Below are 18,600 nucleotides of genomic sequence, written 5' to 3'. Positions count from 1 at the left end.
CCGATATGTTGATTATGTTTTATTGGGAATAAGGTATGGTTTATGAGGTTTATGAGCTTTGCAAATTGTTGCATTATATTCTTATTTACATTTTCACAGCATCCTAAATGTTTGGAATTAGGATTGTATATTTTTTAGGAGCAAGTAATTAAATACGTCAAATATAGATACTTTAGTGAATTTTGTTTTTCATTAAAAATGTCTTACCTGATCCTTCTGTTTTTAGTAAATAGATCATTTAACTGTTTTTCATACAGTTGGTTGGTTGGTTTAATGCACCACAAAACTGTGCCTCATATTTAACAGTCTGTTTATGGGCTCTTTAAATATCAGTCTGTGAGTAAGCTGTGTTGAGTAACTGTTCTAACTTTGCTTAAAGGAAATTGTGATTTCCTAACCCAACACCTGCATGCTATGGCTCTGAGGAAACAATGTGGCACAATGTTGCGAAGTTGAAGTAATGATGAGTTCCTGTTTGCTCACTGATAAACTAAGAAATATTTAAGCCCTTTTTTCAAAATACCTTGCAAATACAAAACAAATCAAAAGAGCTCTTTAAAGAGTTTAATATTTCATCTGTGCTACATGGTAATTACAAAAAATACATCATAACACGTGACATCAAATAACCTCCAAATATCCATATAAACTTTATATAGAGGAAAGTCTTTATATATTAGATATATCTGAATATATAAGCATTTTGTGATAAAAAAAAAATGCAAGATCAGGATCACGCATGTGAGGCATTCTGGGTAAACATCAGGGCATATTTTAAAAAATTATTATTAAATCTGAGATCAATGGCTATGGATATAGCATCCTTGAATAGTAGAAAACAACCCCTGTACATAAAAGATATTGACTGGAGGTAAACAATACTGTTGAGTCCATCCATCCATTTTCTTGCCGCTTATCTGGGGTCGGGTGGCAGGGGCTGCTTCCTATAGGAGCCACCACATCATCTGGCTTCCATCGATGTGGAGGAGCAGCGGCTCTACTCTGGCCCCCTCCCGGATGATCAAGCTGCTCACCCTATTTATAAGTGAGAGCCCGGCCACAAGGCAGAGGAAACTCATTTTGGCCGCTTGTATTCACAATCTCGTTCTTTCTGTCACTACCCCAGCTGGTGATCATAGGGAACGGTAGGAACCGTTTAGTACATAATATTTGATGATGCTGCTTGTCAACTTTCAGTCACATGTCATATCTGTTATGGTGGACACCAAAGTCAAGGCTGTATAGAAAAACCAGAGAGTGCTCCCCTGAGTCATAAGTTTAAATCATGACGCTAAAAGCAGTGTTTTAAGCATAGATTTTAAAATTTGAATCGTACAAATCTTGTTTGAGTTTGTTATTGTACAGGATAAGAAAAGCTGCTGCTGAATAAACTGGCAGCCAAGGAATTGTGTGGGAATGGATAAATTATAACATAAATAAAAATACAAAGAATGTTTTATAGGAAACATAACACTACATGGGACTTTTATCTTCTTCTGCATACAAAAAAAAAATTATCATGATGATGCAATATAAATAAGGGCAGAAGTTGAGGAATTCATTTACCTCAGTGAAAGGCTTGATTGGAGTTCTACATAGCAACAAATAAAGATAAACAAATATATTGTATTAGGACCAGCTAGCATGATTTTTTTTATGAAAGGTTGAATTTGATAGCATCCTTACACAGTATATCAATGGGCAACTAAAATCAGATCTGGTAAAGTAAAAACAGAGGGGTATAGATGGAATGTGCAGATTTTTTTTTTTTTTTTTTTAGCAAAGAGGCTTAGAGTAGAAAGGCATACAAGTAAAAAAAAAAAAAGGTGCTAAATACATACATATAAAAACCTTAAACCTTGAAACTGAGACTATGATGTGTTTACTCAAATGCTTAATTCCCTTCTAAATGGTTTATTTGTGTATCAAATTAAATCAGAATTTCCTCTTTTATCTATTAATGAAAAATGTTTTTCAAGGCGTGTAACACCTGTGTGTTAGGGTGAATAATTGTGCACAACATGTAAGCCTCTCCCTTTAGTTTGTCGGCAACCACGATGTAAGCTCCAAGTCTGTCATACAAACACCTCTCTGCGTGGACCTTTTTCCTGAGACAGCTGCAGTGCTGGGCCGGGCAGCGGTGCAGGTATGTGAGTGTGTATGTTGGCGGCCAGCTGTGTGTCTGGCGTGGCAGGAGGGCTGAGGAGCAAGTCGTAGTCAAAGCCCTTCAGAGGCTGCAGGGACAAAGTGAGGCCTCGTCGAGCTTTGGCTGCTCGGTCTGGTCTCTCTCTGAGCTCCAGAATCACCTGACAGCAAGAAAAATCATCAAATGCTGGGACATCTTCAACAATCCGAGTCATGTTTGAAGTTAATGAGGAAGCTAGGAAAATTGGTGTTCATTTGTTACCTCCACAGGCTGACGCTGCAGGAAGTCAAGGTCAAATGTTGTTCCATGGAAGAAAGTTTGGCGTTGGAAACGATCAAGGGTCTTCAAGCGGCGAGACGGGGTCTTACATAAAAGCTGGACAAAGAAAAAAATGTACATTATGATATGACAGTTAGTCAAACTGCCCCAGTAATATGATTATAAATTGAGGAATTACCTCAGTTATAAGCAAAGATAGCTGGGGGCTGAAGCTAAGTGGCATTTCATAGGGAAAACTCCGCACTTTCCTCAGCATACTGCAGTGGTCTGCTTCTGGAGGAACAGGGAACTGTGGAGATACACAAAGAAAAATACATTTGGAAATTTCAGCTTTTGGACATATGACAGATTTTGGAATAAATGATTATAGTCTTCTTTTTTACTGTCAAATTCAAGCTATGAATTCAGAACATACTAGCAACAGGAGCTCACCTTCCCAGTAACCAATGAGAAAAGCATAATTCCCAGCGACCACCAGTCAGCTGCATGGTTGTAGGGTCCGCCACTCAGCACCTCTGGGGCTGCAAAGCACATAGAGCAGTGTCTCAGAATTTTTTTTACAACATAAATTTTTACATTCATATCTTCAGTTCTTTGAATAACAGAAATAAAAGTGCTGAAAATGCTGGTGCATAAATACCAGGATCAGTTCCAGCATCTACATATTGACAGGATTAATTATAATTTTCTCACCCATGTACTGGATGGTTCCACAGATGGTGAAGGCTCTCCCTCCTCTCTCCAGGCGACGGGACAAACCAAAGTCAGCTAAGCGGAGATGGCCTAAAAAAACAAAACAAAACAACAACAAACAAAAAAAAAACACCATTTTGTCTGGATCATAATGTCTGCATCAGATTCTATGTTCTTCATATTAATACAGCTAAGACAGAAAAATTAGAAACTACAGACATGCTGCCAATAAGAGGCTCTCTCTCGGTGCTAAAAGATGTGCTGTTTGTATTAAAATTATTAACTGACAGCTGTGCACAGTCTGGATGCTCTCTGGAAGCATCTGCGCTTCTTCAGCATACCAGAGCTATGCTGCTCTCTGCTGGGGACAAGTTTTCACTCACCATTGTCTGTCAGCAGGATATTTTCCATCTAATAATAAAGAAAAAAGGAAGAAAAAGATTGATAAAATTCCACTCATGCTCATCAATTAACATACACAGTTACTGTCATAATAAGTACTAAAGGAAATCCAACATGAAGTCAGTAACAAGACTTTAACTTTCACAAATAACACTGCAAATAGCTGATATGGAGAAATAAGTTATGCATTGCACTTTAACTGCAATAGTACATTTAATTGAGTTTTTTTAGTTCCTTGTGCTACACAAAATAATGCAAACATGTATAAAAATCATGGCACAATAGAAAGAGTATGGCACAAAAGTAGATGGAAACAGCTGCTAAGCTAAGAGTTAAAATTCAATACATGTTAGCAGGACAGTTTCTAGGAGAGAACTTGGGAGGCAGAAAAAATGCCATCAATCCTTAGAGTAAACTCCACGCTTTAAACGTGTCTTTCTCCTGTTATTTGTCACACGATCTAGTTTATTTTTTAGGTATATCAGCTGACATAATTAAGATGTACATACTGTTAGTCTACATTTAATGCTTTTGCATTTGGTTTTGTCTATGTTTTAAAGTGACTAAATGTGGGTTGTTACAGAAGCAAAAAAGTGAACACCCTCCCTCTCTTACTTTCACATCTCTGTGAATGACTCCAAAATCATGTAGAAACCCTGTGAAGATGCAAAACACACAAAAAAACAAGAATATTAAACTCAACCAGTGAAATAACAGTTTAAAAGTTCATGTCTCTTGTAGAGCATAATGGAAATCCTGGTACTGCTTTGCCGTGGGAGGTCCTTTGTGAGAACAGTGTAATTAAACCTCCTTTCATAATTACTCTCAGTTAAATATCAGTGGTAACACTGGCTCATATTATTATGTAAATCATATCTATACCATAAGTAAAGCCTTATTTGTTGTAAGGTTGGGATGATATACAACAGGGTGCGATGATTTCTACATCATAAAAAACAACACATTTTTAGTGGAAACTGTGTGAAAACATATTTAGATTTTATGCCAGCAACACATTTAGAAAAGGTATATGAAAAGGCTATGCTCTGTCTGCTATTCTAAAAAGACTGTAAGTGTTAAAATTCTTGTGAGATCAGTTGCTATACTTTTAAACTTTTCTGTTCATGCCTGATATAATATTTTAGTTACCAGTATTGTACTTTTTCTTGCACAAGGCATTAAATGTTTTCAGTGAGTGATAGGTGTGGACTGCAGGAAGGTGACTTTTGCAACTAGACTCCTTTATAAAATTACGCTGTTGTGACGTGTGCAGAATGTGGTTTGGTATTGTCTTACTAAAATACACAAATTTCTCCATGAAAAGGATGACATCTAGATGGCAGCGTGTGTTGTTACAACATGCTGGGCTCCTCCCAAAACTCAACCTCTCTGGGGTGCTCTTTGTATACCTAATTATATTTTTGACTCAATTCCAATCAGATCAAGAGATGAAGATTAATTATTACTTAACCAGAAGCTGTACAGCAAAATTAAGCAGCATTTCACCTAAACTTTAAACTTTAGTTGTATTAATGGTATATTAGGGTTGTATACAAACCGAGTGCACATCCCAGCTCTGCTGCAAACACTCGTACTGTGTCCTCTGAGAACTGACCAATCATTTGCCAGTAGGTGTAAAGATCTCCTGTGCTGCAGTAGTCACACACTGTGGGAGCAGGCAGAATATTAAAATGTGACTGTAATGCAATGTAAAATGTGAGGGGTAGTGAAGGGCAGTGGGAGGTGGAACAAACACTGGTAAAAAAAAATTGGGAAAGAGAACTATCATCCTGGAGTGCAGGCAGTAAAAATTTCATTATATTTCTTATTACTACATAAAAACACATGGAGACATTCAGCTTTAAACAGTCATTTTCATATCCTCAGTATTTCTGATCGAAAAGATGTGATTCAGAGATTATTCACAGTTTAAGCAAGCAGTGACATCCTCTCTTTTGACTGTGACATGCATTCTTGTTAAACTGCAATAACATTCAGCATCTGATCTCTGGGCTAACATACTTTATTATTAGGGGGAGGGAAGCGAACAAAGTGGGTCACACTTTCTGAGTCAGTGCCTAATTTGGAAAAAAGGGTAAATGCTCTGGAGGGAAGAGAGATAAGGCAGTGCAGCTACACGATACTGCAGAACTGGTTGACTGAAGGTTGTAAGGGTTTGGTACAGCCTGGATATCTGGGTTGTGTGCAGCACAAACATTCAGAATTCATTGTCTTGATAAGAGGCTCTTTGTCTGTGGCCATGATGTTCTAGGTGGTGGGTTGGGGTTTGTGGATAGAGTCTGGACAAAGCTATCACTACTGAAGTGACAAAAGGTGGAGTGAAGGGGTTTTGGATTGTGGATCTGGGTTGGAAGGGGTCACTGGTATCTGGCTGACTCACTAATGTAGAGGTGGCGCTGTGTCTGCCAGCAGTCTTGGAGATCATGGACAAATGGGTGACGAACCTGACGCTGTGGGCAAAAGTCAAAGGTTGTAAATGTGGAAAACCTCTGTTTGGACTTTTGATCAAAAATAGGGTCGAACTTTCTTTCCTTTCATCAAGTTCGTAGCTTTTTGAAAGATGACTTCACAAAGAACTTTAGTAGCCGCATGTGCTGCTGGTGAAATATAAGACAAATCTAGGACAAAAGTGTACCAAAAGTTAAGTTACACAAGACAAACTTGTTCATTTGAGGTATGGATAAGCAAAAATACTTTAATGGTGACCAAAAAACAACCAGGTTAATAAACATGATATGTATAATAACACATCATCCGTATATTATTCTATTTTTACCTCCGTCAAGGTGGAGGTCATGTATTCAGTGGTGTTAGCTTGTCTGTCTGCTGGTAACATAACAAAACCTAATGGAGAGATTTTGACGAAATTTTCAGGAAATCTCAGAAATGGAATAAGGAAAAAGTAAATGTATTTTTGGGGAAGATCCTGACCACCTCCTGAATACAGGAATTTTTTTTTAATATTCTTTACAATGGGGATATAGGGATAATTTTGCTATTAGAGCTTCTACCTCAAACATAATGCCCCCAATCATTGGCAAAAATAAATACAAAATAAAAATGGCTTGGTGAAGATCTGTGCTCTCTTCTAGTTCACCAGTGCTTCTAGTTCACCAATATTTGTAGCTTAAAATTTTGTTTTGTTTGATACAGTCATGAAAAATAAGCTCAAATGCACAGTAAAGATTTCCTGACTGTGTAAAATATTGATTACTACCTTATAGAGTTCATCAGTGTAAGAATTTTTTTTTCTTTTTTGCAAAATCTCAGTGATTTCTGAGGTAGCACTCACCTGGACTATTACTTCCTCTTTTGACTGCTCTAGGACCCCAAGTCTTAGAATCTCTGATTTGGGAATAACCTGTTGTCAGACACAAATACTAGGATGAAATGACCAAACATCACTGTACAGAAATGATTTGGACATGGCCAAATATATTCCTATGTAGTTTTAATTTCCTGTGACAATCACATTGGTGTTGGTATGATAAAAACACAAGGTGACAAAAAGTGCTGCAATATATTCATTCATTCATTCATTACAGACAGCAGACTCACTTTAACAGCATATGTTTTCTGTTTGGATTTGTCCTTCACTTTTAGAATAGGCCCAAATGAACCTTTGGCGATGTAACCCAGCACCTAATTGGAAAACAGTAATAGATATAGACATAAAGACAGATAAAAAAAAATAAAAAAAACATCTGAAACAAGCCAGGCAACATAGTTTTGGTGTCAGTGTTGGAACTGTGATCTACCTGAAAGTATTCATGCCCAGGTACAAATCTGTGAGGGAATTCAGGCAGGAACATGGTGACAAACCCTGAAAGGGTCCACTCTGCTCTCAGCTTGCTCGGGCCGACTCCCGCCAACCTCAGGACATGCTCTGGGACCTCAGGGGCCTTGTCTTGGAGCATTCTACGCTGGCCGAGACGCAGGGCAGGTGGGGCCAGGCGACAGAGAGCTGCTGGGACAGACAGACCCACGCTGGAAAGGAAGCCACGCCATCCAGATGAGATGTGCTCATCCTCCTGTCCTTCGGAAGGGCTCTGAGGAGAACCAAGTGAGAGAAAATAATGGCACAGCTTGGTAGCAACATCAGTTGTAATGAGATTGTTTGTGTCATTATTTACCTATATGAATATACATCATGGAAAAGAAAAAAAGGAAAAAAATTCATATGTTGGAATCTTAAGATTTTTTTTTTTTTTTTTTTACCAATATTTACATTTCTGTATGTTTTAACAAACTCATAGAATCTGAAATTGGCAACACTTTTTATCCTCACCCTGTTTCACAATGGCAAATATGAACATTTATCAAGGCAGGCACTAGCTAAAGACACTTTTCTGCTCTTGGTTGACCTTTTAAAAGTTCATAGACAAACCATTGAAAGTTTGCACAAGGATATACTTTTGAAAAATGTGTTTATTTCCATCATTTAGGGAAGTTGCTTAAGAATAGCTTTCTATCCACTTGCCATGGAGCTTCTCGGGACAAAAACAGGTCCTCTGCAGTTGGAATGCAGAATGCTATTAACTATGCACCACTTATTTAGCCGAATTTAACTGAGGAAATAAACAAAACCATGAATTTGAATATATGTGAATTTTCCCCATGGAGATTAATCAAGTATCTGTCTGTCCATCCATCTGTCTGTCCCACCCTCCCTCCCTCCATATCTATCTATCTATCTATCTATCTATCTATCTATCTATCTATCTATCTATCTATCTATCTATCTATCTATCTATCTATCTATCTATCTATCTATCTATCTATCTATCTATCTATCTATCTATCTATCTATCTAAACACTCTGTGTGGAGTCAAGCTGATAGAACTTTTTCACAGGACATGCCGTAGCAGGAAATGAAGGTTTATTATCAAGATTTACTGTGGCACTAAAAAACAAACAAACAAAAAAAAAAAAACACTTAAAATTCACTATATTTGTGATGAAGAAAATTACTATATTAGCCACCACTAACTTCAGTTAAACTTAAAACCCATCTGTAGTTGTAAGTACAAAATCATCATTGGCCCGAAGTTTTGTTTTTTGGCCACACATTGATAGGGTGGTGCTGATGAAAATATACTGTTACTGATGACTGAAATACTGCAAATCTCACAACAATTCAACTACATAGATAACTAAGCTTTGACAGAATATATCTCTTAATAGTTCAGACACATCAACAACTACAAGCCACACACTGGAATCAAAGCATACCAATGCTCTCACATTGTGTTTTGCAGTTGTTTATTCATTTATTCATACATTCGTTTATTCATTGGGACAAATTGTTTCATGTTTTTGTTTTTTCATGCATTAGGATAAAGGTTGGTTTTAGTAACAACCTTTTACAGACTGCTGCCTGTTTCATAACTGGTCAAGTTTGGCAAACTAAGCTGGTCTATTCATTCTTGGGTTTATTGATAGTTTGCAACAGTGGTCTAAAGGAAAAAAATGGCACTGGTTTGTACTATGTAGTGAACCCTCATGAAGTTTTCTTTTTCAGTACAATTCAGGCTGTGTTGTAGTTGCTTTAGTAAAATGATTTCTCCATTTTAACCATTTTAGTGAGGTCTGAAATCTAACTTCACTGTTTCATTTCCTAAGTATAGGTCTCATCTTCGTTGCTGAGCCCTTTTAAAACACATTAATGAAGTTCTGCAGCTAACATAGTTTATTACTGTTTGCCTTTGATTTCACAGCACAAATGGCCCCATATTATAAGATTTACATCCAGACTGCAGTGATTTGGTCACACCTCCCTCCCTCTGGGCCTCATGCAGCACGACAGATCTGAGGCTTTGTGGTGCATGATGTGTGTAATCAGCCATGCATATCATGAGTCAGGGGCTCCATGTGCAGCTCTTCAGCTGAAAACATGCAGTCATTAACGTCTTCAGCAATATGTTAAAACAACACATACACGGGGACTGAGAGGAAGTTGAGTTTAGTTTTGTATTCTAAATGTCAAGACCGGAAGTGTGACACTCTTTATTACTTCAGAGTAAACGCGATAATATTATCCGTACATTTGAAAACCAATTATTGGGAATAAACTTTAACAATAATTCATAATCTGCTAGGCAATTAAATACGCAATTACATTAAATTTTGTTTTAACATATTACTGAAATAAAATGTGAAACACTAGTGACAGTATATCGTCGACACCTAGTCATCACCATGGAAACAGGGAATCCCCTACGTGCGTCACCTTAGCAACACGGAATTTTATTCCACTCACCTTCTTGTTTTTACTGCCGTCGGCCCCCATTATTAACGTGAGGGAACATCAGCACTTTAACCTCAGTGCGACGTCTGCTCCTCATCCAGACACTCGCGTTGCAGCGCGGGACATCACCGCCCCACATCTAGTTTCGTGCACCGCACTGCCTGCTATTTAAAGCTTGTAGATGCACCGCGGTATTCCCCACAATCAATATGGGGTTGATTGTGAAGTATTTGATGTAATATGTGATAGATATGGCGACATAAAAACAAGTTAATCCGGAGTATGGGCAACGTCAGCGTAAATCCGCCCACATCTTTACCGTCCAGTAAGACGCCAACTTGGTGGAGTTCAGCTCCCTCTGCTGCCCACCGCAGTTAAATAAATAGGTATCCGTACTGTACGTAGATGACTTAACCTTTTGTATCCTATGAATGATATGTGGTTTCCACTGTCCATCAGTAAAAAACAGGAATGTATTCCGTTCTACCTACCGATGCAGCTTTAAAAAAATCTGGAATCACTGCTCTATAAATAAACCAGTGCAAGCATAATTTCTGCTGCCTCAGTGTATTATGCACACCACAGGATCAAAGGTAAAGACCTGCACGTTGAATAATGGAAAAGCTTTGATATATTTTCTGCATTTTTGTGTTATCACAGCAGTCCTGTGAGTCCTATTTTTTTGCTCCCCCACTGAATATGGCTGGCTGTCGAAGTAAAAAAAACAGATGCCAGCCGCAACATGACAGCACAAAGTGCCTTTTATTTGGGTCTGACAACATAAAAAGCAAACAGAGCCATCTTTACTTTTACCTTTACACATTACGTTGTTAACTGTTGCATGGCAATTGCTACAAAATAAACCAAACAGTCGAGCTTTAAATAAACAAGTACAAAAGGTTTGTGAATCCACGTGGGAGCATTCAGGCTTAAAGGAGCATCAGCTAGACTGCATCAAGCTCAGTCATCCTCGTCAAAGTCCTTCCTGCCCTCAGGAGGTTTGGGTCCCCCAGCTGGTCTGGCCATGATGATCTAAAATGACACAAAGTGAAACATCAGGTTTGGGTCTGGGAATAGGAGCAGCAAGATCCATGCAGTTGTTGGAATACTTTGTCAGTTTGCCATCTTCTCTGACACTAAATCACATTTGTTAGACCAGAGCATCCATGAAAGAATGTAGACTGTATTAAATACATACAGCAATGACCATATGATTACAATTTTTCAGAGCTCAGGGGGGAAAAAAAAAAAAAGAATAAAAGGTTGGAATTAATTTTCAAAGTAGACAAAGGATTTTAAATCCCTACACATACCACAGCAGAAGGCCATTATGATAATTAAATATTCATGAGTTCACATGACTTTGAATATGCTGCAAGTAAACAAATGCTAGAAAGAACCTGGCAAAAGTTGTAAGATAAAACTGAAATACACCAACCTACAAAAATAGAGTGAACATCCCATGAAATCTCTTTAGCCCAATTTAACTTAAAGCTTTGATTTTGACATTACCCAGTCCAATTTCAGTTGCTGGTTGCCCTTCAATTAAATGACAATGACATTAATCCAGCACTTCCCTGAGGACGTCCTTTGTAAGGTGAAGCATTAAGTCCATGCAACATGCAATCACACCACTCACTGGCTGTTTTTAACTAGTTCAAACAGTGGCACATCCAGTGGTGTTAGACAAACCCTTGAAATAGTTGAGTCTACATAATACATTTCTTTGGATGGAATTCAGTATTAGTAGTGACAGGCAAAACATTTTAGTTTCGGTGTTTGTGAGCAAGTGAGTTCATCTGCAGTTTTTTTTTTTTTTTTTGTCGTTAACAGTGAACACACATTCCGAGACCTACTGACAGAGGGTTTGTGTGTGTGTATATATGTCTTCTTTAATGATGAGTTTCAAAATGATCAGGCTCTTCTTCCCAACCGTCCTTGTCCCAATGGCCTCTCTGCTTGGGAGCCTTGGGTCCCCCTGCAGCCTTAGCCATGATGATCTGGATCGTACATATACATATTTATATATTTACACACAGACTATCTTCATCTAAGTGGACACATTGTCCCCAGTCTACTGCTTTTTACTGCTGAGAGAACATTAGTTTTAAAAACAATACTTCTGAAAACATAAACAGAATATAAATAATTAGGATGAATACTAAGAAATTATCTGCTTAAAACAACCAATCATTTTAAACTGTGCCCACCTGATCCACCCTCAGTACTGTGATGGCAGAATTGGTGGCAAGTTTGATGCCCCAGTATTTCACCAGGTATGGCTCCAGAATGCCAGCCTCCTGCATGTCCTTCACAGCAGGACCATCTCCCTACAGAAAAACATGGCATCCACATAATTAGTGTTTAAATCAAAACACAGAACAAGATATCTCTTGATGGGGTCACAAAAACCTACCAATAACCATTTTCACATTCTGGTTATGCCTTATGGGTGAGGGGGATACATACAGCCCACACACAGCTTTACCTGGTAACAACCTGCCTTGCTCAGAGATGCCTCAGAAGTGGATCAACTTCATACTAGGATTAGAGTAACTTGTCAAGAGCTAGAAGTGTGTGTACCTGTACATTTTCACATCTGTGTGATAATCCTGACAATCTGAACTTACTCACCTCATAATACAAACTGTAGTGAGATTTATGAAGTACAAAAGACATGAAAAATAAAAAAAAAAAATCCCCCATGCCTTGGAAATGTATTATATTCAAACATAAAAATAATACAACCTCACATTGACAAATTTGGAATTGCAGTTACTTTAAGTTTTTAATGCAGTTAAAGTTCTATGTAATTTTCACATTTACGAAATACATCAAATTAAAGGCAAAATAAGTAGCATTGACACCTAGCGTTTGAAATCAGAACTGCAGTCAAAAGAGAAAAACACGGAGGGTGTTCTTCCCCCCTCCCTCCATCCCTCTGAGCGTTTCGTGTAGGTTGCCGGTTTGTGAGAGGACGGTTCTTTTATACAGTCTATGAAGGACTTAGAACACAACGTCTGCAAACATCATGACGAGGAGTGAAGATGATTCACACACACAGTAAGTTGCTATGCTTTGTAACGCTAACGCTAGTTTCACGCGCTTATTTTTGTTAGCATAAAATAGCGTGTAAACAAACGCTACATTAATCAACAAATGCCACGCAGCGGCTGTTTTCCCTTAGTCTCACTTAATAAATTAGTTTGACAGTAATTTCATAAGTTTACAAGGACAAACACAGTATGGCCCCAACATCATTACATTTGTTGTTGTAAACTAACAGGCCACCAATTTACTCCACTAATACATCCATACAGTCACACAAATTCATTTAATGAGTGCCAAGAAATAAATTAGACTCAAATGTTTGTAAAAAAATGATAAAACCTTTCGGTTAATTTAAGCAAAATTCCGGTGTTTACCTGTGGAGGAGAAACTTTGCCAGCTCAGACTTCTCCACCTTTCAAAAGATTTTCCGATATTGATCCTCGTTTTATTCCGTTTTTGGTCGTTTGCTTTTTTATTTTTTTTTTTTTTAGCAGGATGCCATGGCTTTTTAGGTTTTTCTGAAACTATTTTTGGTCCCCTTTCTTTTACTAGCTTCCATACCTGCATGCTGTTGTTCTTTTGCCGAACCAAATGCTGCCTTGTTGTTAGCCAACTGCGGGGAGTCGCATACGATTGGTTAAGGAACCAGGAAGTTGTAAAGAGCAACACATTGCACCCAAATTATTCCGGCATGGAACTCTTATTTTGAAGGAGAAAAACTTAAAAAAGACATTGCTGATGTAGGAGACAGATTCTTTATAGGGAAGCTTCCTTTTATCCCTCACAGCAAATGAGAAAATTTTAAATTATTTTTAAGGAAAAAATCCTAATTATTCAGCCTTTAAGTTTAAGCTGATTATAATCCCACTGAGTCAATACCGGAACGGACATTTTCTGGATTAAAAAAATTGATAGCTGTTTTGCACCTGCTTACCTCAATGTCAAAGCCCATGTTCTTCTTTCCTTCGTGATGTGCTGAATACAGTTTAGAGATGAGCTCGCTTCCCTTCACACCAGAGTTCTCGGCCAGAGCACGCGGCAACGCCTCAAATGCTTCAGCAAACTTTTTGATGGCATACTGCTCCAGACCAGGGCAGGACTACAGAGGGAAGAGGGAGATCTGTGATTATGAAATTTGTGTTTGTGATGTAGTAAAGATTTACAGGGCAAAACATCCAAACCTGCATACCTCTCCATACGATGTGATCTGTTTGGCCAGTTCAATCTCAGTCGCTCCAGCTCCAGGAACCAGTCGTTTGTCCTAGAGAGGATTAATACAAAAGTTTAGCTTAAATTCTACAACAAAGTTGGATCTTTGACTTTCCTGCATACTTATTGTGTTATTTTCACAACCCCAAAATGAAGGGCAGAGAAAAAAAAAAAATCTTATTATGGTTCATGATGAAACCTACCCTGACCAGAACCTTAAAGGTGTTGACCCCATCATCTACTGCCCTCTCAATGTCATCCATCAGGTTGTCAGTGGATCCTCTGATGACCACTGTTGAGATGGCTCCATCTTCTTTTTCTATTTAAAGCATAAACTCTATGTTACACCAAACACACAAGGGGATGAAAGAACAGCTTTTTAAAAAATGGAGAAAAGATAGATTTACCATGTTTGAAGACCACCACCTGTGTGTCTCCAACCTCTGTCAGATACACATTGTCACAGTGACCCACCTCCTCTGGAGTTGGAGCCGTCTGAGAACGCAGAATATTGTAAACAATGTCAAATCCCGTTTAATCACAGTTCAAAGACCTGGTCTGAGGAAGCACAACCACACTCACCATCCTGGGCAGAGCTACAGCCCCCACAGTCTTGCATAACCTTCTAAGGTCCCACTTCGAGTTAAGCCTGAATGGAAAAGAGGAGATAGGGCTTGGTAGCAACAACTGACAAGTTCAGTTTTGATAATGAAAATTCATCTTCCATGCCTTCTGTGATAACTGAAGCTTCTTCGGGTCTTACCTGACAACCATGAGGTTGTACTTGTTGGCGTAGTGCAGCGCCATGTCAGCAACTTTCCCCCCAGTTACCACCACGTTGGCACCAGCTTCCTTGATGGCCTTCACCTGAGCCTCCATCAAGTCCTCTTCTCCCTTACTAAAGTTCATGAGTTCCTGTGCATTATTGATCAACACTGTGCCCTGTGAAACAGGCAGGATTCTGGTCAGCACCAAATAAGCTGATTCATATATTTACACCACAAGTCTATGATCCTTTCCTTTTCTAAATATATTTACACATTTTTTCATGCAGCTTCTTCTTAATGACAGAACTTGTTACCTTGGTCTCTGTCACCATACAGTCAAAAGGGCAGGAGAACACAGCAATCTTTGCATCCTTAACAGATGTGATGTCTCCCTCTGCTTCCTTCTTAAAAACCATACCATGAAGCATTGAAGAGGCTGTCACTCCACACCCCTAAAAAAATGGAGATAACTTAAGAGGCAAAAGAAAAAAAAACACAAAGCCAAAGTATAATTAATAACCAATGTTACTTACCAAAATCTTGCATACTCTGACATTATCAACGTTGAAACTGCCAGACTCTGGGTAGATGGACACTGTAGCACAAATAAGGTACAAAACAAGAATGTTAGAGAAAAATAGAAAATGTTAAATACTGCCTCAGAGCTTTCCTAGCTGACTGCTGTAGTCTCCAATGCTGACTCACCACAGGCCTGTGCTATGAGGTTGGCAAGGAAGTCTTCATTGCCGTACTGTTTACTCATGACTGCTGTGCGAATGAGAGATGTGGCTTCATTAACATCGTGGAGGTTTTTGGCTGATGAACATACACAATCTGGCAGGATTTCCAGAGCCTTCTTGCATGCCTTCTCATAGCCTTCAATCACCTGCAGCAGAAAGGAGACACAAACTAGTGATTTACAGCATCACATCTAATGTCACTATTTGTATGACTTGAATGGAGGACACCTATGCTTCTTTTCAGGAATGTAATCCCAAACCTACTGTGTTAACCTTTTCATGAGAATGAAGTGAAAGACTGCATCAAATACAACCCTTAGGTAAATAACACCAATGGATTGGGCATTTTTTTCTAAAAACTGGCATATTTTATGTCAGTTGGCTGCAGTATATCTACCAACAAGTGGATGATTACTCCAAATATACTTGCATTAACTTTCACTTCCGTGTCATCATAAGATCTAAGATACCATCTCATCATCTGCACAGCAAAGACACAATAATATTTAATGAGTACATCTGTTTACCTCTGATACAGACAAGCCCATCCTGAGTAGCTCTTCAGCCAATTCCAGAAGAGCACCAGCAAACACCAGGACAAAGTTGGTACCATCTCCAACTTCCTGCTCTTGCATGTGGGATGCCATCACAATCATTTTAGCTGCTGGATGCTGCACCTATAAATGAAATTACATTTACAGAAACGATTAAAATCACATGTTTATTTAGCACTAGATTGATTTTTAGTAAATTGCACAAAAATTTCTCCTCACCTCAAGTTCTCTGAGGATTGTTGCTGCATCATTTGTGACAAACAGTTTCTCCAAGTGGTTGATGACCATTTTATTCATACCTGAGAGACAACAATCCCAACATTTTAATCACTGCTTTTCTGATGCATCTCAGTTTAAAATAAAAAAGTCAAAGCATGAACAAAGAAATAATGTAATCTTGCTTGTTATGTGTATATCTGTGCTTACCATTGGGCCCATAGGCAGTTCGTGTGGTCTGAGAAAGCTCTTTACATGCTCTGATATTGCGAAACACTGCTTCTTCAAGTCCTGAGAAATGCTATATTGGACAACAAAATAATTAAAAAACTGTGACTTTTAAAGAAACGTACAACAAACATGTATTCCTAAACAGTTACATTAATGACTATTTGTCCAAAACAATTACCAATACGCGGTGAATTACACTGAAACACTATTTACTTGTGGTTGTCACAAAATGTGAGGCATGATGGACACAATTTAGGCGATAATTTGCAAGGGCAGAGACATTGAATTTTGACGAATGTAAGCATGCAGGATCATCCAAATCAGGAAATATCAGCCAGACCCTTTTGAAGCGAGTGTGAAGATGCTCAGTGCTGACAGTTAGCTAAACGCTATCTGGGTGTGACTGCACTCTGACAACCAATAAGTATTACAGCTACAACTACGTATGTAAACATATATGCTAACACTTGGGGGTGATTGAAGGGCAACAACGAAAAACATAAAATAACAACAACAAAACTTCCTTCGTTTACAACAGCACCGGGTCCAGCAGCTCTCAGCGGCCTGGCTGCCTTCTAGAACTCTCCCACATGACTGTGAAAGAACATGCTAACTCGGTGGCTAACGGTAGTTAGCACGCTAATTCATAACTGCAGACTCAAAGCTCTGTTACAGCTCAATATGTTGATTTAACCTCACCTTGGCGCCATCCTTTAACATTTGGGCAAAGCCCGGAGCTTTGGGGACGTGGAGGGCCATTTTCTAATATTGAGCAGCCCCTGTATGCTAGAGAAGGTAGCCGCGGCGTGGATTCAGCTCTGGGTACAAAGCCGGAGAGATAGAGGTGGAGCAACTTCGGCGAAACGTGAGCTAGACGGGCAACAACAAGGGACAAACCGAACGGATTTGGTTTCCCCTGCTTTGACCAGGACACGCCACAGGAGGGCACTATTGTCTTCACAATAGTTCTCTTAGGTTTTAAACAAACTGAACTAATTATTTCCTTACAATTCGCAGCGGTAGTACTACTATATTAGATATTTTATTATAAGCCACATTCTAGCATTAACTACACGGAAGAAAAGAGTAGTCTAATTTTTTTGAAGGTCAAAACTAGGTTTCAGAGGGTTGTGCTGTACCAGCTCACCAAATCTCACCAAAGGTAATTCTTTTATTCTTTATTCTCAAGTTGAACATTTATTAATTGATTCTTTCATTAAATTAGGTTTGTTTGGTATTTTTATTTGGGCCTGGATAATAAATTTAATGCTTTTTAAACTTAAACTCCAAAATCTACTTTTAGCTATCTTCACTGTATTTGCCTGCTAATGATAATTTGTCATTATTTTGCATATAGCTGAAAGTGTTAGTCATTGAATGAACTATTAATCATTTTCAGTTTGTAGAAAGCGTACTTTATTTTTAAAAATCATCTCATCTAGTTTCCATTTTATTGCAAAAACAACTATACTTTTTTGTGATATTGGCAAATATATCATATTTAGGAGGTATTTTGTCCTACACTGGCTCCCACAAACCTTAACTATAGTTTTAGAGTTGATAAAAACCCACTTCATACAATATTCAGTTTAACCTTACAACTCTTTAATGAAATTAACTGCAGATATTGTCCATCGATATAAAGATGTTATTTCCATCTACTTTTATTTAATCTGTAATTTCCCACTAGCCAGTAATATTACCTACTGTTGTTTTTATTGTTTTAGATGTTTTATGCCTTTACTGATTAGCTGAGAGTTTAATTACATCCCTAAGGTAAATAATGTTTAAATGTATGTAGTCTTAATATTTAATTATAAAACAGAGCTGTTACACTGGACTGCATTAATTTACAGGCATGCATAATTTAGCAGATTATTGCAGTGATAAAAAAGGTTGTAATAGGAAGTCATTGTAGACGTTCAATCCCTTTATTTTCACAAAGGAATGTCAACTTTAATCCACTTGTAAGACGAACTAAAAAGGTTTGTGTTGAAAGTTTAATTATTTTAGATGTGCTTTGAGAAAGACTATGATGGTTTA

The 18,600-nt window shown here is 38.2% G+C and overlaps 2 protein-coding genes across 3 annotated transcripts; both read right to left on the bottom strand.

The window, feature by feature from the left end:
- Positions 1-550: 550 nt before the first annotated feature.
- rskrb (ribosomal protein S6 kinase related b) lies at positions 551-10,101 on the bottom strand. Its single transcript, XM_042009299.1, has 13 exons — positions 9,802-10,101; positions 7,300-7,590; positions 7,100-7,183; positions 6,834-6,902; positions 5,922-5,991; positions 5,079-5,186; positions 4,136-4,176; positions 3,502-3,529; positions 3,119-3,208; positions 2,858-2,946; positions 2,604-2,714; positions 2,408-2,521; positions 551-2,306 (listed from the first exon to the last, which is right to left on the bottom strand). Exons 1-13 carry the CDS (start codon positions 9,829-9,831, stop codon positions 2,076-2,078), a joined length of 1,356 nt encoding a protein of 451 aa, XP_041865233.1. The 5' UTR covers positions 9,832-10,101; the 3' UTR covers positions 551-2,075.
- Positions 10,102-10,532: 431 nt separating this feature from the next.
- cct8 (chaperonin containing TCP1, subunit 8 (theta)) lies at positions 10,533-17,412 on the bottom strand. Of its 2 annotated transcripts, none has more exons than XM_042008651.1 (15): positions 17,257-17,412; positions 16,537-16,627; positions 16,330-16,409; positions 16,084-16,233; positions 15,522-15,702; positions 15,350-15,411; positions 15,131-15,268; positions 14,813-14,991; positions 14,632-14,698; positions 14,457-14,544; positions 14,253-14,368; positions 14,030-14,101; positions 13,775-13,939; positions 12,000-12,119; positions 10,533-10,821 (listed from the first exon to the last, which is right to left on the bottom strand). In XM_042008651.1, the coding sequence occupies exons 1-15, from the start codon at positions 17,314-17,316 to the stop codon at positions 10,750-10,752; spliced, it is 1,641 nt and encodes a 546-aa protein (XP_041864585.1). In that variant the 5' UTR covers positions 17,317-17,412; the 3' UTR covers positions 10,533-10,749. The 2 variants fall into 2 exon arrangements, with proteins under 2 accessions (XP_041864585.1, XP_041864584.1); XM_042008650.1 differs by lacking the exon at positions 10,533-10,821 and adding an exon at positions 11,548-11,789.
- Between the last annotated feature and the right edge of the window lie 1,188 nt (positions 17,413-18,600).

Source organism: Melanotaenia boesemani, chromosome 15 (genome assembly GCF_017639745.1).
Source record: "Melanotaenia boesemani isolate fMelBoe1 chromosome 15, fMelBoe1.pri, whole genome shotgun sequence".
Lineage (NCBI taxonomy): Eukaryota > Metazoa > Chordata > Actinopteri > Atheriniformes > Melanotaeniidae > Melanotaenia > Melanotaenia boesemani.
The sequence above is the reverse complement of the archived record's forward strand: the minus strand, read 5'-3'. Positions and strand labels throughout refer to the sequence as shown.

Bases quoted from the DNA above. Each gene is read 5' to 3' on its own strand.
- rskrb (XM_042009299.1), bottom strand. From the start codon at position 9,831: ATGGGGGCCGACGGCAGTAAAAACAAGAAG. The intron at 3,209-3,501 runs GTGAGTGAAAAC...TTGTTTTTTTAG, and splicing joins TATCCTGCTGACAGACAATG to GCCATCTCCGCTTAGCTGAC. The intron at 2,715-2,857 runs GTGAGCTCCTGT...GTATCTCCACAG, and splicing joins TCTCATTGGTTACTGGGAAG to TTCCCTGTTCCTCCAGAAGC.
- cct8 (XM_042008650.1), bottom strand. From the start codon at position 17,316: ATGGCCCTCCACGTCCCCAAAGCTCCGGGCTTTGCCCAAATGTTAAAG. The intron at 15,703-16,083 runs GTAAACAGATGT...TTTCTGCTGCAG, and splicing joins TGGGCTTGTCTGTATCAGAG to GTGATTGAAGGCTATGAGAA. The intron at 14,369-14,456 runs GTAAATCTATCT...TGCTTTAAATAG, and splicing joins GGTGGTGGTCTTCAAACATG to AAAAAGAAGATGGAGCCATC.